The 23,309-nt window shown below is 32.7% G+C and overlaps 1 protein-coding gene across 1 annotated transcript in view; it reads left to right on the top strand.

The window, feature by feature from the left end:
* Window positions 1–13,246, top strand: part of LOC127738141 (centromere/kinetochore protein zw10 homolog) — a 35,875-nt gene extending 22,629 nt beyond the window's left edge. The window contains exons 5-7 of the mRNA XM_052249281.1: window positions 1,648–1,848; window positions 4,794–4,928; window positions 12,858–13,246. Of these exons, the coding sequence (XP_052105241.1) occupies window positions 1,648–1,848; window positions 4,794–4,928; window positions 12,858–13,231 (710 nt within the window). The 3' untranslated portion in view covers window positions 13,232–13,246. The remainder of the gene's footprint in view (window positions 1–1,647; window positions 1,849–4,793; window positions 4,929–12,857) is intronic.
* Window positions 13,247–23,309: the final 10,063 nt, after the last annotated feature.

The raw sequence follows: 23,309 nt of genomic DNA, 5'->3' as shown, positions 1-23,309 counted from the left end.
CATGTGTTGTTACTTTCAAGCCGATCCATCATCCAAGATGGCCGCCAGAGAGGAACTTAGTTTAACATAGGACCCTATGGGAAATACATACACAAATGTCTTCTTTTAGAGAACCACTGAATGGAATGAAACCAAACATGGCATGAATTTTTCTAATGAGGTGCTGGCCAAGTGTTGTTATTTTGTAGCCAATCAATCATCCAAGATGGCTGCCAGCAGGGAACTTAGTTTAACAAATGACCCTATGGACAATACATACAAATGTCTTCTTTGAGATAACCACTGAATGGAATGAAACCAAACATGGCATGAATGTTCCTTGTGAGGTGCTGACCAAGTGTTGTTACTTTGTAGTCAATCAATCACCCAAGATGGCTGCCAGCAGGGAACTTAGTTTAACAAAGGAGTAGGACCCTATGTGAAATACATACAAAAGTCTTCTTTTGAAGAACCACTGAATGGAATGAAACCAAACTTGGCATGAATGTTCTTTATGAGGTGCTGACCAAGTGTTGTTACTTTGTAGCAAATCCAACAACCAAGATGGCTGCCAACAGGGGACTTAGTTTAACAAAGGACCCTATGGGAAATAAATACAAATGTCTTCTTCTAGAAAACCGCTTAATGGATTGAAACCAAACATGGTAGAATGTTTCTTTTGAGGTGCTGACCAAGTGTTGTTACTTTGTAGCTGATTTGTCATCCAAGATGGCTGCCAGCAGGGGGGAGTAAGTTTAACATAGGACCCTATGGGAAATACATACAAATGTTTTTTACTAGAGAACCACTGAATAGAATGAAACCAAACATGGCATGAATGTTCCTAACGAGGTGTTGTTACTTTGTAGCCAAACCATCATCCAAGATGGCTGCCCGGCAAGGGAACTTAGTTTAACATAAGAACCTATGGGAAATACATACAAATGCTTCTTCTAGAGGAGCACTGAATGGATTGAAACCAAACATGGCATAAATGTTCCTTATGAGGTGCTGATGAAGACCTTAATACATGTATCTTTATAGATTGAGATATACTGTAAACTGCAAAAATATCAAGAAAAGAAGATCTACACATAAGTCAACATGAGCAAAATTGTCAAATGACATCTTGTTATTGTCCTTATAAAGTCATTTTCTACAATTTCAATGAATTTATTAATAATTTCTGTAAACTTTACAAAAATTCTTCTGCTTTTGATTAAATTATGGGGCCAATATTAAACCAAATTTGGCATCAATCATTATTAGGGTATCTGTTATGATTTTAATCTATTTTTACTTGATTTCCAAAACCAAAGTAGAATCAGGTGAGCGACACAGGGTCTTGAGAGCCTCTAGTTTTAGTGTAGAATAAAAGATTGGACAGCAGGAAGAGCAAATAAATTCTGTCATTGGTTAATTTAAAAAAATGTTTGACTTCAAGAATTTCAACTTAAAATCAATCATCATCAGTAAAGCAGAATGAGAGAAATTTCAGCGTGTGCACTCTGGTTTCATAAGGATATAAACCACTGCATGTTACTGTGAGGTTTCAACAATGAGCAAAACTTATAACATATAGTAAGATTTAAAAGGCCCCATATGACTCAGAGAAATTGTACCATACATGTACATTGTAGCTTAATTCTTATCACTTGTAATTTTCAGCTATTTTCCATAACAACTGTATGTTTATTGCTCATCACCTGATGACATTAGGGCACCAGTTCAGTAAAAATCTACCAACCAACATAAGCTCAACCTTTGTTGATCTGGTTCCAAAAGTCAGAAAACTTGGTGCTGAACATTTTCTACAGCAACTAGCTCAACAGAAAAAGATAATGACTGTATATCTGGAAGGTGCTAAAGGTAAATTTGATAAGACTGGAAAAAAGACCTGATATGTCTTATAATAATGGTTATTTTGTACTAGCTATATAGGGCAATTAGGAAAATTTGTAAAGTTTTCTTCTAAACAAGAGACATTATAAATATTAAATTAAACCTTGTCCATATTATGGAATGATTTATTGTGATTTATTTGTTTTAGTTCCCTAAGAGGTGCTATTAAAATGATAATTTTTTGAAAGGGAGTTAACAATTTAATTTGAACAACTTACTTTAATTATGCATGTTTTAATGTGGCTGTAGCTTAATCATCTATTTGTACATTGATTAAATGTGAACAGAGGAATCAATTTAATTATGATTGATCACAATTTAATTAGATCTCAAATGATGTAATGATTGTAAAATATTAAAACTAGACAAAGTATATGAACAGTCACTGACAGTAGACCATTTCCAAAATATTCATAGTAACCTTAACAAACAATTGAAATTCACCACATTGTTTTCAAGCATCAACAATAAATCATACAAGGATAAGTTCTTAGGAAGGTCTGAAATACTTGATTGCAAAAAAAACAATAGAAACAAGTTCAGTGATCTCATACTAAATCATCAGGTTATAGATAATGTATATTTTAAGGTTTTTCTTGTTGTATAACAGGATTGATCAAACGAAAGACCGACTATAGGGAGTTCTTCAGACCTGCCAACTATCCCAATTTTGGCGGTATCATCCTGATTTTCATGCCTTAACCCGAATCCCGATATCGGGATCGTAAAGCAAGTCAAAATCCTGATTTTCACAAAATCTACCCAAAAAGTTATTGGTTACTGATTTTGAAGTTTTTCTGATCAATTTCTGTAAATCTATAATTTTACCTGACGACACATTTTTGACAATTTTACGACCCTGCGCTAATCAATGGTCACAACAGGTGTCATAATTTGTTATTACAGGTAATCTGCTTATCTGATGGGTCATAACAATCCTCAAAATTAATTAATTTGTAAACAGAATCGATCAGTCGGCATTACAATTTTAATCTATTTATCATGTGATCGATCACAATTTGCAAAGTTTACCATAGTTTTATGACAAAATGGTAATTAACTGAAAGACGAAAACTGTAATGAACTCATTAGAAAACAGAGTTAATCTTGAAATCCGTTAAAATTTTTGAAATCAGACTTGTTTCTGTCTAGTTCTACTGTGTATAAGCCTCCACCGGTAAGAGCACCTCCGAACACAAAGAAAGATAACTCAAATTGTATCCATGTTCTCACTAATACGGATAGACTTACTCAAAATCTGTCTTCATCCTTCTAACTTTAGGACATTTAGGTTTAGGTCTTTTGAGTCATGGTTCAAAGATCTGAAGGTCTTTGGAGGGGGAAAAGGGGATGGGATCTTCACTTTGTATCCATTATTTTTTTAGGCCATTTTTCTCTATTCTTAAGTTACTTTACTTAGTAATAAGTACAAGAATCTTGCAAATAAAATAAATCTAGGCTTATTAGCTCATCATCAGTATACCAAAAGAAAAAAGAAGAAATATGAGACTATTCCAAGAGTTAAAAAAAGTGCAAGAAGAAACGCCGCAAAAACTGTAACCCTTAAAAATCTGGTCTCACACTAACTCCCCCATGGAGATTTTCAAAAGTTGGCAGGTCTGATTTCTTTCTTTAGCCAATCCTTACACCCAAGGTGTGTTATACTACAAGAAAAACCTTAAAATGTGCATTATCTGACTTAAATACTGTCAAAAATATTATTTTCTGTAAAGATTTGTATGGTTTGTTACTATTTTACTGATATATATATATATATTCTTTTTATGTGTTTAGGTTTAAATACACACTACAGCTCATTTATAATGTGAAATAAAACTCACTAATTAATCTAGATATAAACTTTCAAAATCACTGTCCAGTTACAATAAAAATGTAATTGTAATTGCATGAAACAAGAAACAAATGAATTGTTGCTGTGTATGAAAAATACAAGTACCTTTGTAAGTAATTTATTGTATTAACTTTATAAAAGGGGATGCTATGTTTTTTTCCTCTTGTAACATGACAACTTTTGTGTGGCAAAGCAGATTAAAAAAAAAAATTAATGATCTATTCAGAATAACTGTTTTTCTCTCTTTTATATAGTAGTAAAGTTTGCAATTAAATCAGGGAAAATAAAAAAATGACCTAACTGAAGAGACATTTATTGTTGAAATGTGCATCTGGTGCAGAAAATTTGTACTGTTAATGTTATATCACAGGTCATTATTTTATGCCTTGAAGCACATTTTATTGAAACTTGGTATCGTCTGGGTTGTTTCTTCAAAAGAAAGACCTATCCATTCTGAAAGAAAAGTACTCCATACAGGTATATAAAGGTACATAACAAATGTTACCACTGAAATTATTGCTCACGGATATAAGAAACCTAGTTGAATCTATAAAAAAAAATATAGGGTTCTATGACAACAGACAACATTTTCTTTTTTACTTTATTTAAAAAATGATTGAAGTACATATAATGTAAGCACTTGACCACAACTTATTTACTTATTTGAAATAGACAAGGCAGGATTTGAAGAGACTTTTTGAACATGTATTTGAAAGACCGAATGTTTGTATGGTGCAGATGTTTGTAATTTCTTTATTATCACATGACAGATTTAATTCCCCTTCATCTGATTTTAATGACTTGTCCATTGTACAGTTTGTTATGCACAGACTATGACTCTATATATTTTCAATAATGTAGTACTTTTTAGTTCCTGAGTGCAGTCAGGACACCTGTCCATTTTTTGAGGAAGGAGTGGTGTTTTTTTTCAATAAAGAGTAATAATTAATTATGTTGGATTTCAATTTTTCAATGTGGCATATCATTGTACATGTATCAATGATAAAATTACATGAAATATTAAAAATCAAATATCACATTTTGTATCGAAATGTTTCAGGTTTTGTAAACGTTTCTGATGAGCAGGTTTACTTTGATGCAGAGAAGTCAATAAAGCAGACTTTATTCCAGTTCCAGCATCTTCAAAAAGTGTGGCAGGAAGTTCTTCCAGGATCTATTTATAGAAAAGCTGTTGGTAAGATTGTTGACAATTGCAAGCAGGAAAAGTTTGTCCATAGATAAAATACATTAATATACAAAATCATTTACATTATCATGTGACATGTATGAAATAGTATCATAGTCTCTTAGCTTGGACCACCCATCCTTTGTGAAATAAAAACTTTTGTTACACCACTGTTCTGACATAAGGGAATTAGAGAAATGTCAGTTTTACATGTCAAGTTGTATTTAATCATTTTTCACAAGTCATTTTTGGTTTTGTCTCCATGGGAAGACTGTTAATGAATGTTGGTAAGCAGCGTTGATGGCATTAACCATTTTTATAAGGCTGTATATTTCTATATCCTGGATAATTCATATCTTGTAAACAGATGCATTTTGGTTTGTCTGCGTGATCTAGAATATGACCATTGTCTTTGACCTTATTTTCAAAGTTCCTGTTTCAATCTTTAAAAAAAATTATAATCAATAGTGTTTCCTTTTGTGCATCCATCCATGTCACGTTTAAGTTTTAGTTTAATGTAAATAACCATGAAGTTGTAGTTAAGAACTTAAAACTTAGTACACAGTCATGTTTATTGTGATGTAAGCCTTTTAAAATATGTGGCAAAATAGAGGTTTTAAAGGGAAACTCCGCGATTTTTTACTTATCATCTAAATATGTTCATCTTAACATAAAAAACACATTCACAAAGTTTTAAATTTATATTCTTTCTAATAACGGAGAAAATCAAGTATTTGTAACTTTTTTGGTTGACCTACGTCACTGGGTTGTGACGTTTTAACCCGTATTGTTGAATCATGGGAAAAAATAAAATCTGTTAAAGTCTTAATTGCTTATCAGAATTTTATGTAATTAAAAGCGCACAGATGACCGTTGGTCGTAGTTAATAACCACAATATAAGAATGAAAGAAAATGAATATGTGTGTACCGTTTTGTATTGATTGAATAAGACTTCCTATATGGAGTTATCTTTAAATATAAATATTTTCGAATTAATTTCAAAAATTATTAAGATTTTTTCATAAAATATCTATAGAACATTTTTACTGATATTGAACTGAAAATATTTTAAGTTTTATTTACCGTTATAACTTTGATAACCATTTCAATGCAAAATTTTTTGTGAACAGAGTGTGTATATAATTTTGTAAAGTCATTGTTTATTTCTCGGTTTGAGGAGAATTCGTTTAAACTTTACCTTGCAGCAATTTAGCCTCAGGCGTACACAGGTGTGAATTCAAGCGTACACAGGTGTGAATATTGTCATTTTGAATGGATTAACAGAAAGAGTATAGCGTGTTTAATATACCCAGATGAAATACCCGATGACAATAGAGAAACAATAATTAAATTGTATAAATTAATTGAAAATTAACATTCAACTTTTTTATTCCGGAAGTGTTACAATATTAAAATGGAACAATTTTCGGTTACGTTCTATGCAATTAGCATAAAGTTAAGATATGAAGTTAAAAGAATAGTACTTTTAATCTTAAAAATTAAATGTTACATTTCACAATTAATAATCATTGCACATCTGTTTAATTTACTTTACCGGAATTCTTTAACTTGTATTTAAATCTGGCTATGTTTAAATGCTAACAATCGTAAAACTATCGCAATCTTAAAGTTTTTAATTGAAAAAATACAACAGTACAACATGCATGATTTTTTTTAATTTTCTTATTAACATTTCATTCTTACATAGTTAAATTCATTTGACAATCACTTAGACAAATTATTTGTGAAAAGAAAACCAATAATGGTTTATTTCATTAATGAATATACATACATTATAAATCTAAGCTAATACATTAATTTGTTTGAGGATTTTTTTAGGATAGCCGTCATTAATCCAAATTAGTAATACAGTTGTTGTAATTAAAGGCATATCTTAGTAATGTATTACTGATATTGACGATTTTAGAACAGTTCGTCCCAACCTCGTTGTTCTTGAAACAATCTTTACTAGTATACTTGTAAGTTTCCTGACGTATAAGCGCCATTGAGGATGAGCTCCAGAGATAGCAGACTAGTAGCGTATTTGTTTGTTGGGGCAGGAGAGGCCATGCAACCACTTGTACAGATAAACAAGCTTATGTTGTCAACACTATCAGAAAGAGTTCCCATCGTCGGATGGGGTATATGAAGGTTCCAAGAATGAACTATTGACATGTCTGACTCTGAACAGTTAGTAAACGGACTTAACAATGATCTATAGACATCGACCGCTTGTTCTTGATATTTAAAACTGCATGCGTATACACGTTTATGAGAGTCATTATTTATCTTGTGTCTGACGAAAACTAAATGCCTGCATGGTTATCATCTTGCCATACGTTTGTATTGGTTTGGTGGGTGTTCACTCAAAATCGTAATTCAAAAATTGTGTTTGTGAGATGTAGATTCACTTCAATACCGAATTTCGTCTATATATTTCACAAGTGTATACCACGGAGAAGATCTGAAGGTATATTACTCCCATTTTGTTTGGGTGTGGACCATCAATGTTTACAGCAATATTTAATGAATAAGATGATGATGGTAGAAAGAACTATGAGCGTCATGTGGAAAATATCACATGCATGTCGGACCATGAGTTGTCAATCTGTATGAAAAGATTTCCAATACAACCATATTGAGTAGGAATTTTTACATGCTATACTCTCGTACTAGTATTACAGGGTTCTTGTGTCGTTTAACTCTGACACACATCTTTTACTTTAAGATGTATGAAAGGTTCTAAATGTATAAATATATCTTAAATGTAACAATAATCAAACGCCTATAGGCAATCACTAAAATGGTATGAAGTTTTTATACAGATTTGTTCTTATTTACACAATCATTAACAAAATAAATAAATTTAACAAAGTAACACCGTGACACTACGATATAACAAATGGGATACTAATTATTTTTAACCATGCTATTGAGAAATTTAACACATCAAGCAGGAACATATATATTAATATACTGTTCCCAGCATCAAGTTAGTGCACGTGAATACCAATTAGGAACACGATGTGTGATTTTGTATAACTAAAAATATCAAAGCCAGCAATAACTTTGTCAAGCAAACATTTTTTTCATTATGCCTCTCTTTATCTCCGCTCCTTTACAATGACTTTTTCGCTTTTCGTCGATCATTCTCTATATTGTTCTCTATTCGGTTATTTTTTTTTCACTATGCCACTCTAACTCCGCTCCCTTTTCCCCTGTCGTCCTAATCCTTATAAAGATAGAGACATTAGACATATTAGAAGGGACTCTCTTATCTTCAATGAATTAATATTGATAGTGACTATAAGTGCTGCATTACTTTATATATCTGCATGTTTGCCAATCGACATAAGCTTGTATTTGCGTGAAGAATTTTCCAGAATCACGACAAAACAATATTCATTTTACCAAAATGTTCAAATGTCATGTTTATAATTTTATAATAATAAACTTATTATCAGCAAAAATAGTGGATAATATTATTATCAGAACATCATTCATTAAAAGGTGGAATTATAATTTCAAACACACACAAGATAAACAACGTTAGACACAAATATATGGTTCAATAAATGTTACCTGTGCACACCGGGTACCTCAATAAAGAGGCCATGCATGAACCTGTATTATATAATTGTGTAATACGAATTTTTAGTTGACAGGATGTCACTGGAATACCCAGGGACGTGTATCTAATATACGTCCTTGGGATACCTAACTGAATGTGTCGCTCTGACACGACATCTATCAATAATTCTGACATACCTATTATCAATTCGGGAGGAAGCCAATATATATATATAATAAGATAACGTAAATAAAATTTAAAAAGAAAAAAAACCTATAAATTTTTCACCGAACATACCAGATAGAGTCACACATTTAACTGTAAAGCTAACTTAAGTGTCTTTTTAAGTGACCGATCCGAATTGATTCCGTATAAATTTGATATAATTCAAAGATTAGTTAAAAAAAAACACTTTTAATAAAAAAAATTGAGATGTCCGATATTTCGATATTTACATATCTATAACCTGGGAATATTATACTATATCAACATATTATGTTCCAGCTAAAACCTCTTCCTAACATTGCTCCTTGTCAATAGCCGTTAAATATCATAATTAAAAAAATGTTATTTTATATCGTATATAACTTTATTAATTGAAAAATTATCTTGTCTAAATACGGAACTATTCTTTATACAAATCAATGCACTTTATATAAAAGAGGCATACTAATGAATCTTCTGTAAATCAGTGATTGTTACAAGAACACTGCGTTTGTCTTTCTTATAATTGAAACTGTTCTTCCTCACCAAATCTATATTTTTTTTATTCAACGGGATCTTATCATATAAGGATTTGATAACTATAGCTATCAGAACTGCTAGGTTATTTTGTTATTAAAAAAGGATAATTACCATCGAATCTCCCTCGTCACAATATTGTTCAAAATGGTCTTCACACACCAACTTGTACTTGCTATAGATGCAACTATTTGCTGTTAGTTTAAGGTTGTACAACCATGTCTGATACAATTCTTTCTTTTTTTGTGGGATTGGGATAACTATGTAGACTTTTGTCATAACCTTGTCTGACAGAACAACTGTACGCTTGACAAGACATTTTGACACTGAATTACCGTCTACGGTAATCCCCAATTGATGATGGGAGTTTTAAACGCACGGTCGGTAAATCCCCGATTCTTTTTGTTCTTTGTGGTTTATAGATATCACGTGACTTTTTAGATCGAACATGCCGACAAGATGGCGATATGTCGAGAACTGATAGTGAATTTCAAAAATCGATTTTGATCTCTTTACATAGAGAATAAAAGTTTTTTATTTATGAACATGTGGTTTTTTATGCTTAAAGAACAAAATATCAATTTTTCATTTTTTTGCGGAGTTTCCCTTTAACTCAGATTTTAGGAGTCACTAAACCTGGAAATGTGATAGCTTAATCTAGGGACTGAGGTCCTATGCACACATGTTCTTGTTTCTTTTATAATGAGTATTCAGAATTATTGCAAGGTATACATGTGATGTCCGTCAGACTAGGTTCACCTGACCTTAACCTCATTTCATGGTTCAGTGATCAACATTAAGTATAGGTGATTTGTTCAACTTAGATACCATCAGCAATAGGTCAACCCAATCATTTGATTGTAAGGTGTACATGTCTGTCTGGGAGGATTCACCTGATCTTCCCTTTTAATGGTTCATAGATCAACATTAATTTTTGGTGAATGCACAGTTCACCTGACTCTTATGTCATTTTTAAAGTTTATTGGTCAATGTTAAGTTTTTGTCTAGCCTGCGACTTCTGGCGCAGAAAGCAAGACATAGGGATAGTGATCTGCTGTGGTGGCGTTAACTAATTACTTAAAAGCTAATATTTCAGAAGGTAGAAGACCTGGATGCTTCATACTTTGTATACAGATGCCTTATGTTCTGAGGTTTCCGTCTGTCATATGTCCTTTGTCCTTGACCTCATTTTTATGGTTCAGTGACTACTTGGAAAAAAAGTTAAGATTTTTTGTAATGTTAATTTCTCACTTATTATTAGTAATAGGATAACTATATTTGGTATGTGCCTACCTTGCAAGGTCCTCATGCCTGCCATACAGTTCATAGTTCAGTGGACAATGTTTAGTTTTTGTGGTTTGGTCTATTTCTCAGATATTAAAACAATAGGTCATTATATTTTGTGTATGGAAAGATTGTAGGGTGTACATGTCTGTCTGACAGGATTCATATGACTGTGACCTCATTTTCATGGCTCATTGGTCACTGATAATTTTTTCGTAATTTTGTCAGTTTATCAGTTGATCAGATACTATGACAAAAGGATAATTATTTTTGGTGTATGGAACAATTGAAGGGTGTATATACATGTACAACTGGCAGGTGTCATCTGACTTTGACCTCATTTTTATGGTCCATTGGATAATGTTTATTTTTTGTAGTTTGGTCTATTTCTCAGATATTATAATCAATAGGTCAACTATTTTTGATGTATGGAATGATTATAAGGTGTACATGTCTGTCTGGTAAGGTTCATTTGACCTTGACCTCATTTTCCTGGTTCGTCTGTCAATGTTAAGATTTTGTGGTTTGATCTGTTTCTCAGGTACTATTAGTGATAGCACTATATTTGGTGAATGGAATGATTGTAAAGTGTACATGTCTGTCTAGCATGGTTCATCAGACTGTGACCTTATTTTCATAGAACATTGATAATGGTTAGTTTATGTGATACTTGTAGTACAACCTTCATATTACAGACTTTCAACATGAAATCAATCATAAGTAAAACAGGCAAGACATTTCAGTGTGTGCACTCTTGTTGTAATTGGGGTAATTTCTCAGATACTTTATGATATAGGTGAACTATAATTTGCTGTAAAGAATGATTGTAAGGTGTACTTTTTTGTCTGGTAGGGTTATCTGATCTTCACCTTATACTGGTTCATTGATCAACATTAATTTTTGGTGTATGTACCAAGGCTTCCAAAACGGTCATATATTCCAGACATTTGTATAATGTCTGGTAAATGTCCGGCTGGACAAAGCACGAAACGGTCATCTACTTTTTAGATTTCAAGGCTTTCTTAAGAGACGGTCATTTTAACATAATTCGCGATCTTTTTGACCCAACCTTTTGCCTTTAACAGCCACACATTTCCGGTCATAAAAGTGACATGATCATTAAGTACTATCAAAACAACCCCTACTTTAATACCTTCTCATTTTAATCAAGGCTAATTAGTTGTCGAACAGCTGAAATTTACCTGTTCAGATGACAGGTAAACTATTTTGAACCGGACATTGATCGGTCTATTCAAAGTTATTTTCTTACATTTCACCGGTTTGCATCTAATTAATTTAGTCAAAAAGATTTAAATTATCAGAAATACATTTACAAATATGATTTGATGAAAAAATTAAAAAGGTGAAAATTAAAAATCGTCATAACCACGTTGTTTGAACGAGACATGTCTCTGTTTGAACTAGTACACGTGTGCGCATGTGCGCAGGTGTGAAATTTAATTATGCATACTAATTTTTCAAAAAATGCTTAAATTGTCATTGATACCTTTATCTCACGTTTATTTCGAATATTTTCTTGAAGAAATAGCGTAGAATGAGCTACTTACACTCATTCGTGCTTTGCAAACGTACACGGAATTTTCGTATCCGTCTCTGGTCCATGTTTTACCATTGTAAAGATAACATCCGATTTAAAAACGAAAGTAAAGTTTTTGACAACGTTATTTTGCACAAATAAAGAGTCTAAGGCAGATATAAGTACGCTGATGTTGCACACTTCGAATGATGCACTGCCAATTTAACAGTTTACGTCAGAACTTCGAATTTGAATCAAAGAAAGTTTAATATCGTTTTTTTTTAAAATGTCAATCATGATTGACATTGGGATGGCCAACTCGGCAACTGATTACCATAATTGCCTTTTGTTTATTTAGTCTTAAGGGATTAAAATCGGGATAATATATAAAATGTCCGGCTGGCTAAAAATAATTTTGGAAGCCCTGGTATGTACATTTGTCTAATGATTATAAGATATTTTGATGTGCATCAGTTTATTTTATAAACCTTTAAAATTTGTGACATTGTTAATAGCAGGTATAACATCCCAAAATATTTATAATTTCACCTATTGTCTAAGATAATCCATAAAAAGGTAAACCAGGAATTGCCAAGAATACATCAAAGTTGAACAGATCTCATCAACCACCAATGCCTGACTCCCTTGTATTATTTAAATTTATGAAAAACTATCTTTAAATTTTAAAAAAAGATGCATGTATTACATCTTTCTGTAATGCAAAAAATTGAAAAAAATATATATATTATCATCTTTCTATAAATCCTACCATCTACAGTATATTTCGCATATTGTCTATTTTAGGAACTTTAATGAATGGAGTGATATCAGACATTGTTGCAAGTATAGTTATATTGGAGGACATATCTTCGGATGATGCTAAACATCTAGGTAGCCTTCTGACCTTGATACAGGACAAAGCTGGAGGTCTGTTTGAATCATTAGATGAAGAAGGAATTAATGTGAAAGTAGAACTACAGAGGAACGTACCAAAATGGCTTAGATTTTGTGAACTCATTTCAATACTCAATGCTAGTTTGTTGGAAATAGCAGATAGATGGGCTGATGGTAAAGGTCCTCTTGCCAATGAATTTTCAGCAACTGAAGTAAAGCAAATGATTAGAGCGCTGTTTCAGAACACTGAAAGAAGAGCTAATATTCTTACTAAAATAAAATAAAAACTATATATCATATTTGGAATTATTTCATTTTGTCTCATCTTCAGTGAAAGTCACAGAATGCAAGACATACATTTGTAGGGATCCTTATCTCAGTGTTTTCCCCATAGGCCTTTTTAGCAGCATGGTAATGTAATGCTATATTGCTTGTGTGTGAAGTTATCTTATCTGAAAATATTTTCTTATAGATTGTATTGTTTATGTGATGCTTTAATTTTTCAAAACAAGTTGGTATTTCAAAATTCCATGTTTTCCAGGATGTTATAATAATTATGTTTGGAGAAAACTTTTTAGCTGCCAGAATGGTGTAAAGTATTTTTACATTTGTATTTCAGATGATGGGAGAGCTGGATAATACATCAAGATATGATTTATAATCTGATGTTTCTTTCTGGAAAATATCCTGTGTCTGTGACCTTATTTTCATGGTTCATGTTATTTTTAGGGCCCACTGATCAATCAGCAGAAGACCTAGGGTAATCAGCTTGTCTGTTCTTATGTCCGACACAAACCCCTATGACACCATGTGAGCGCAACTCCTATGATACCATTGGACAGAAGCTCTCATACTTGGTAGAATTGTTTGCCATGAAGTGTATTTTACCATATTTTACTGTCATTTTGAATCCACCATTTTAATGGAAGTTATGGGATTTCATCTGACCTTGATCTCATTTTCATGGTTCAATGGTCAATGTTAGTTTTTGCAATAAGTTCTGTTTCTTAGCTAGTATAAGCATATATTTCATATACAATGTATATATTTGGAGTAAAAAAGTGATTGTATGGTGTACATGCATATGCCTGTCTGGCAGGGTTCATCTGACCTGGACCTCACATGTCCAATGACCCAACCTGCCAACCAACAAAATTTAAGAAAATCTGAAGGAACAAAAATGTTCAGAATGATGCGACATGCCTATTGTTCATTTACATCAAAACTGGCTGACGACTTCTTATAGCAGTTATTGGCCTTAAATGACTAATTTTTACCCTTTTTCTTTTTTTCAATTTTGCCTATTATCTTGAAAACTAGAATGGATAGAAACTTTAAAAAGCAAAAGTGATCAGCAAGACAAGATCTACAAATAAGTTCACTGGATGAAATTGTCTGATGACTCCTTATTGGAGTTATTATCCTTTAATGGCGATTTTTACCTATTTTTAGCTCACCTGGCCGTCATCGTTAACTTTTACAAAAATCTTCTCTGAAACTACTGGACCAAATTTAACCAAACTTGGCCTGAATCATCATAGGGTTATCTACTTTAAAAAATATGTCCGATGACCCTGCCTGCCAACCAAGATGGCCACCATGGCTAAAAATGGAACATTGGGGTAAGATGCAAGTTTTGTCTATTATTTTGAAATCCATTATAAATAGAGAGAAGATGACGGGGCAGAATTGTTCAAAATATTGAGCTCTACCAATTGTTAATTTTAGTCAAAACTGTCCGGCGACTTCTTACAGCAGCTATTGCCCTTAAATGACAAATTTTACCATTTTTTTTTTTCATTTTTGACAATTATCTTGAAAATTATAATATTTAGAGAGAAACTTTCAGTTGCAAAAATGATCAGCAAGACAAGATCTACAAATAATTTGAAAGTCGAAATCGTCAGTAGATTCCTTATTATAGTGATTGCCCTTCGATTTGTATGCCCCACCTCAGGGCATTATGTTTTTCGGTCTGTGTGTTCCTTAGTTCGTTCGTCCATTCGTCCCTCTGTCCCGCTTAAGGTTAAAGTTTTTGGTCAAGTTAGTTTTTGATGAATTTGAAGCTTACTGCATTCTATGATATGATCTTTCTTATTTTAAAAATTAAAATAGATAAATATAAACTTTAAATAACAAAAATGATCAGCAAGGCAAGATCTAAAAAAGTCAAATTTTGCCAATATAGTCAGTAGACTGTCACTCTTCATAGGAATGATTGCCCTTAAATGAGGATTTTTTTACCCTCTTTTGTGATTTGAACAAACTAAAGAGACAAAATGATCAGCAATACAAGATCAACATAAAAGAGATTTTTGTCAGGAATTCTATTCTTGTCTACAATGTTCCAGAGTGTCCTTTGTTCAATATGCACATAGACCTAGTTGAGCGACACAGACTCTTTAGAGCCCCTTGTTTCCGTTTTTGTCCATTATAGATGGAACTTAAATGAGCAAAAATGATCAACAAGAAAAGATCTTCAAATAAGTCAGCATGGACGAAATCTATTGATGACTCCTTCTTATAGTTATTGCCCTTAAATGATGATTTTTATGCCCCACCTAGGGGCATTATGTTTTTCGGTCTGTGCGTCCCTTAGTTCGTTTGTCTGTCCGTCTGTCCCGCTTCAAGTTAAAGTTTTTGGTCAAGGTAGTTTTTGATGAAGTCGAAGTCCAATCAACTTGAAACTTAGTACACATGTTCCCTATGATATGATTTTTCTAATTTTAATACCAAATTAGAGCTTTGACCCCAATTTCACGGTCCACTGAACATAGAAAATGATAGTGTGAGTGTGGCATCCGTGTGCTATGGACACATTCTTGTTACCAATTATTGGCGTTCTAAATATCTCTAAAACTATAATAGATAGATATAAACTTAAATTAGCAAACATGATCAGCAAGACAAGATTTTCAAATAAGCTTATTGGCCGAAACATCAGTCGACTCCTTATTGGAGTTATTGCTCTATAATGACGGTTTTTACTCATCTTTAGCTCACCTGGCCCAAAGATCTAAAATAAGTCTACATGACCAAAATGGTCAATTGACCCCTTAAGAAGTTATTGACCTTTACAGTCAATTTTTAACAATTTTTTGTAAATTTTTGTAATCTTTTACAAAAATCTTCTCCTCTGAAACTACTGGGCCTAATATAACCAAACTTGGCCACAATCATCATTGGGGTATTTAGTTTAAAAAATGTGTCCGATGACCCAGCCCACTAACCAAGATGGCCGCCATGGCTAAAAATAGAACATAGGGGGAAAATGCAGATTTTGGCTTATATCTCTGAAACCAAAGCATTTAGAGCAAATCTGACGGGATAAAAATGTTCAACAGGGAAGATCTATCTGCCCTTAACTTTTTAGACAAATCAGACAACACGTAGTTGGGTTGCTGGCCCTGAATTGATAATTTTAAGGAAATTTTGCAGTTTTTAGTTATTATCTTGAATATTATAACAGCAATAATGTTTAGCAAAGTAAGATCTACTAATAAGTCAACATGACCAAAATGGTCAATTGACCCCTTAAGGAGTAATTGCCCTTAATTTTAGTCAAAACTGTCCGGCGACTTCTTACAGCAGCTATTGCCCTTAAATGACAAATTTTACCATTTTTTTTTTCATTTTTGACAATTATCTTGAAAATTATAATATTTAGAGAGAAACTTTCAGTTGCAAAAATGATCAGCAAGACAAGATCTACAAATAATTTGAAAGTCGAAATCGTCAGTAGATTCCTTATTATAGTGATTGCCCTTCGATTTGTATGCCCCACCTCAGGGCATTATGTTTTTCGGTCTGTGTGTTCCTTAGTTCGTTCGTCCATTCGTCCCTCTGTCCCGCTTAAGGTTAAAGTTTTTGGTCAAGTTAGTTTTTGATGAATTTGAAGCTTACTGCACTCTATGATATGATCTTTCTTATTTTAAAAATTTAAATAGATAAATATAAACTTTAAATAACAAAAATGATCAGCAAGGCAAGATCTAAAAAAGTCAAAGTTTGCCAATATAGTCAGTAGACTGTCACTCATAGGAATGATTGCCCTTAAATGAGGATTTTTTTACCCTCTTTTGTGATTTGAACAAACTAAAGAGACAAAATGATCAGCAATACAAGATCAACATAAAAGAGATTTTTGTCAGGAATTCTATTCTTGTCTACAATGTTCCAGAGTGTCCTTTGTTCAATATGCACATAGACCTAGTTGAGCGACACAGACTCTTTAGAGCCCCTTGTTTCCGTTTTTGTCCATTATAGATGGAACTTAAATGAGCAAAAATGATCAACAAGAAAAGATCTTCAAATAAGTCAGCATGGACGAAATCTATTGATGACTCCTTCTTATAGTTATTGCCCTTAAATGATGATTTTTATGCCCCACCTAGGGGCATTATGTTTTTCGGTCTGTGCGTCCCTTAGTTCGTTTGTCTGTCCGTCTGTCCCGCTTCAAGTTAAAGTTTTTGGTCAAGGTAGTTTTTGATGAAGTCGAAGTCCAATCAACTTGAAACTTAGTACACATGTTCCCTATGATATGATTTTTCTAATTTTAATACCAAATTAGAGCTTTGACCCCAATTTCACGGTCCACTGAACATAGAAAATGATAGTGTGAGTGTGGCATCCGTGTACTATGGACACATTCTTGTTACCAATTATTGGCGTTCTAAATATCTCTAAAACTATAATAGATAGATATAAACTTAAATTAGCAAACATGATCAGCAAGACAAGATTTTCAAATAAGCTTATTGGCCGAAACATCAGTCGACTCCTTATTGGAGTTATTGCTCTATAATGACGGTTTTTACTCATCTTTAGCTCACCTGGCCCAAAGATCTAAAATAAGTCTACATGACCAAAATGGTCAATTGACCCCTTAAGAAGTTATTGACCTTTACAGTCAATTTTTAACAATTTTTTGTAAATTTTTGTAATCTTTTACAAAAATCTTCTCCTCTGAAACTACTGGGCCTAATATAACCAAACTTGGCCACAATCATCATTGGGGTATTTAGTTTAAAAAATGTGTCCGATGACCCAGCCCACTAACCAAGATGGCCGCCATGGCTAAAAATAGAACATAGGGGGAAAATGCAGATTTTGGCTTATATCTCTGAAACCAAAGCATTTAGAGCAAATCTGACGGGATAAAAATGTTCAACAGGGAAGATCTATCTGCCCTTAACTTTTTAGACAAATCAGACAACACGTAGTTGGGTTGCTGGCCCTGAATTGATAATTTTAAGGAAATTTTGCAGTTTTTAGTTATTATCTTGAATATTATAACAGCAATAATGTTTAGCAAAGTAAGATCTACTAATAAGTCAACATGACCAAAATGGTCAATTGACCCCTTAAGGAGTAACTGCCCTTTATAGTCAATTTTTAACAATTTTTTGTAAATTTTGTAATCTATTACAAAAATCTTCTCTGAAACTACTGAGACAAATTTAACCAAACTTGGCCACACTCATCATTAGGGTATCTAGTTTTAAAATGACCCCACCTACCAATCAACTTGGCCGATTGCGACATGGCTAAAAATAGAACATAGGGGTAAAATGCAAGTTTTGTCTAAAATTTTTGAACCGTTATAAATAGAGAAAATCGGAAAGGAGCAAAAGTGTTCAGAATAATGAGCTCTACCAATTGTCCATATACGTAAAAACTGTTAGACAAATTCTTATAGGGGTTATTGCCCATAAATGACAAATTTTTACCATTTTTTTCATTTTTGCCTTTTATCATGAAAACTATGATATTTAGAGAGAAACATTTTTTTTCCGTAATGCCTTATATGATTTAAATTATAATAGATTAATAAACACTTTAAATCACAAAAATGATCAGCAAGGCAAGATCTATTAAAAAGTCAAATTTTGCCGATATAGTTAGTAGACTCAGTCACTCTTCATAGGAGCGATTGCCCGAAATTGTTTTTTACCCTCTTTTGTGTTATGACCAAAAACTAGAGAAGATAGAGAGAAACTAAACAGACTAAAAGATTAGTAATACAAGATCAACACAATAGAGATTTTTGTCATGAAGTCTATTCTCGTCTACAATGTTGGAGAGTGTCCTTTGTTTGATATGCACATAGACCAAGGTGAGCGACACAGGCTCTTTAGAGCCTCTAGTTATTGTTTTTGCCTATTATCTTATAGGTATTCACTTAAAATGACAAAGAGGATTGGCAAGATAAGATTTACAATTAAGTCGACATGGCTGAAAAAAAAGTAAAATCACCAAAATACTGAACTCCAAGGAAAATTCAAAAAGAAAGTCCCTAATCAAATGGCAAAATCAAAAGCTCAAACACATCAAACGAATGGATAACAACTGTCATATTCCTGGCTTGGTACAGGCATTTTCTTATGTAGAAAATGGTGGATTGAACCTGGTTTTAAAGCTAGCTAAACCTCCCACTTGTATGTCAGTTGCATTAAATTCCATTATATTGACAACGATGCGTGAACAAAACAAACAGACACAATAGGTAAAAGTGTCAAAAATAGGGGTACATCAGTCAACATTGTGTTATCATCTTAATCACTATAAAAACAAAACAAATGTAACGAAGAAACACAAAAAGGCATACATCAAATTTAACATCCTCAGGAAATTGTCAGTCGACTCCTCATTGGAGTTCTTGCTCTTTAATGATAATATTAGTGACAATATTAGCACAAAGATCAACAAAGAAGTCAAATTTTGCCGAAATTGTTAGTAGACTATTGATGATTTGTTGCCCTTATATGACGATTGTTTACCCTTTTCTATGTTTTGGGCAAAAATTAAAAAAGATAGAGAGAAACTGTAAACAGAAAAAATAGCAATACAAGATTTTTGTCAGGAATTCTATGAGAGTGTCCATTGCTGAAGATGCACATAGACCTATGTAGTTTATAGTCTCTTATAACAACCTTGCAACGGATGAAGAAGATCAATGATGATGTGGGTAAACGAAACTCAAAACAAACCAAGATATTGTCATGTTATCATGGTTTTTGTGGGCAATATTTAGTCATCAACACCAGTAACACCGCATTAAATATTTCAGTTGGGGAAGAGTTGAAAGTCATTGATGTAGGTGTTGAACCAGAACAAGTTTTGCTTAATTTTGATAATACTTGTGAACCTTCTTGTATAATGTATTTACAATTTTACATGCCTATTTCATCTGTTCTAACAACTGAATATAGAGCAAATTATATCGCTAACTTCCATTACAGTAGTTTAATGTCCAAAACCTGATTTATACCCATAATAGAATTATCTTTAAAACTTTATCAACATCCTAAGAAAACTCATAATTTGACTTTTGAGTCCTGTCAGTGAAAACAGCTGTCATATGTCTAATGATAAAAGGATGTTATCCTTCTTACAAACCATTACTTAATTGATGGGTCCTTGAATTGTTCTTTGTTGTAAACTTTCTTCAAACAGTTTTGTCAGAGTTTTAAATACAGTGACCAATGTGGCCTGAAAAGATTAGTTATTTTTTATTTCACCAACTGATTTATTATCACAAGGAGCTCTTCTAAGAAAGCTCGGTTCCTGATCTGCATTTTACCATACAACTCTGCAACAGATTTTGATAGTTCACTTGTGGGACTTTGTCGCCGTAATTTTCTATGCCACAAGATTTGAGAGACCCTCTATGTGGCAGTGGGTATAATTCCCCTTTTGGGGACTTCAAAATATTTCGAAAAGTTGATATTTTCTTTGGATCTGGTTATAACCTTTCCAATAACATTGGATACCATGGTTGTGCTTGCCATGGATGGGTCATTACTAATAACGTTGCTTTATCCTTTCTGGCTTTGGACTCATTGGAATTGTTCAGGAACTCAACAATTTCTTCAATTTGAAAATCGCCTTGAAGCAACCAGGTATATCACTAGGGGATCTGTTGGGTCTTAAAGTTATAAAAACATCTTTTGATCCAGATTCCAATCGCTTGAGTTATTTTTATCTCTCGATCGAAATCAAATCTGCTAAAAGTATTCTTTCCCTGGGAGGTGATCTGCAGAAAGACTTATCCTCTTTGTCTGACAACTGTCCCTCGTGTTGATCATTAAGTGATTTAATTCTTTTGATTTTGTGCTTCTTTTCAAGATGAAAGTACAGGTTTCATATAAGGAAAAGAAGAACTATAATTTCACATCAATGCAAAAGATATGCTAAAGATATGCAAGCAGCTTGTCCTTCGCAAAAGAAAAGCTTCAATTTGCTATTCCACAAGAATTATTATATAGGCGCCTTTTCATCCGTTTTGAATATTTTTATTATTAGGTGAAATTTTTGATTTTTTTACAGCTAACACAAAATTTGGTAATATTCTATACAATGCACAAAAATGCCGTCATGCACCTCAAAAGCTAACAAAACCTTTAAACAGGTCATACCATTTTTACATATCTATTTACATACAATGGCAAACGCCCAAGTTCAAAACACACCATATGATTTACAGTCCCTTTTCTCACTTTCAAAATTCTTTTTAAATAATATAAATGAAGCGTTTCTATATCAGATCCCTTACGAAAACCCCATATTTCACAACAATAATTCACAATACTTGTTACATATGTATCAAATAAGGATTTCAAAGTCTCAGTATTAAAACAATCCTCATAAATCTTACTCAATAAACAAAATGTAGCCTTTCTACCTTGTTCAGATATGTAGTGTTTTCTGTGTTACAGTAAAAGAACCGTTATAATTTAATAACAAATCAAGATATACAAACTGATCACATATTTCTATCATTTTACCATTTAAATACCATTTTTCATTCTCTTTCAGTATACCTTTGTTACGAAAAACAACTATTTAGGTTTTTCTAAATTTAATGTCAAGACCATTCTGGTATGAACTATCATATACAGTGACGATCATTTTTTGCAATTCAGATATACTTTCGCTGAATAGAACTGTATCATCAGCATACATAAAAAGATAAAGATTTAACATTTTTATTTCATATTGTTACATTCCTTGCTTAATTAACTCAATTTCTATGTCATTTACATAATTGCATATAAAAATGAGGATAGTGATTCCACTTGCATCGGGCCAACATTACAATGGAAAACTCTGAAAATTCACCGTCTAATTTTACACAAGTTTAAATTAGAATACATTGATTTAATAAGATTCAAACGGTTTCCACTAATACTGAATTTCTACATTTTTTGCCATAAAACATTTATAATGTGACACACTGTCAAAAGCTTTGACAAAATCAATAAAACAACAATAAAGACGTTTTCCTTTACGTAAACTTTTTGATACAACAGAATGAAAGGTCAAAAATGGTGTCGTGTTTATCATATCCAGGGACAAGCCCAAACTGCGCATCAGTCAATATACTGTATTCTTTGCACCACTTTAAAAGTCTTGTATTTGTTTAATTACAGAAGTAAACAATTTCCCAACATGAGACACAAGCGAAATTCCTCTGTAATGTCCCGCATCATCCACTGGACCTTTCTTAAATAGCGGAACTAAAACACCCTTGACCCATATTTCTGGGAACCACCGGTATTAAGTATTACGCTTAAAAGTTTACATGACAGTGGCAGTAGAGTTAATTTACACTCCTTCAGAAATTCATTTAATAAATTGTCATATCCTGTTGCCTTTTCAGTTTTCAGTTTTTTAACACACAAATCAATTTCTTGCTCTGTAAAAGGTCGACCCAATTCTTCATAAATGACTTCATTGATGTCCTTTACTTCCGATCCGTCATCAATTTCTTCTTTTGAAACTAAGTTTTTGAAATGCTTCACAAAATCGTTTAATTGTATGTTGCTTTGTGTGGCCTTTTTTCGTTTTCTGAATTTTCGATAAAAGTACTTTGGGTTCGTTTTTTTCATAGAACTCAACATGTTTCCACTTTGTTTTTTATAACGTCTTTTTAAACTATTTTCACGTCGTTTAAATCTTTGTTTTGCGAGGTTTAAAATAAGTTTGATACTAAACCCCTAACGGGAGGGATTGTACTTGATTTTCATATGATGAAGACATAATCTTTCAATCAGTTTAATTGAGGTCTAGAGCTGGCATGTCAGTTACTACTAGTAGTCCTTTGTTAATTTATGTATCATTGTCATTTTCCTTATTTTCTTCTGTTATCTATTCTGAAATCGGACTCGGACTTCTTTTTAACTGAGTTTTACTATGCGTTTTGCTCTGTGTTTAATGATTCTACATTGGCCAGAGGTATAGCCTATATGGGGTGGTTGAGATCTCACATTACATGTTTAACCCCGTGCCGCATTTTTGCGCCGGTCCCAAGTCAGCAGCCTCAGGACTTAGTCAGTTTTGTATGTTTTTTTTATTTTTTTA

Source organism: Mytilus californianus, unplaced genomic scaffold, assembly GCF_021869535.1.
Source record: "Mytilus californianus isolate M0D057914Y unplaced genomic scaffold, xbMytCali1.0.p SCAF_4, whole genome shotgun sequence".
Classification (NCBI taxonomy): Eukaryota; Metazoa; Mollusca; class Bivalvia; order Mytilida; family Mytilidae; genus Mytilus; species Mytilus californianus.
This window is presented reverse-complemented; position numbering and strand designations above follow the sequence as displayed.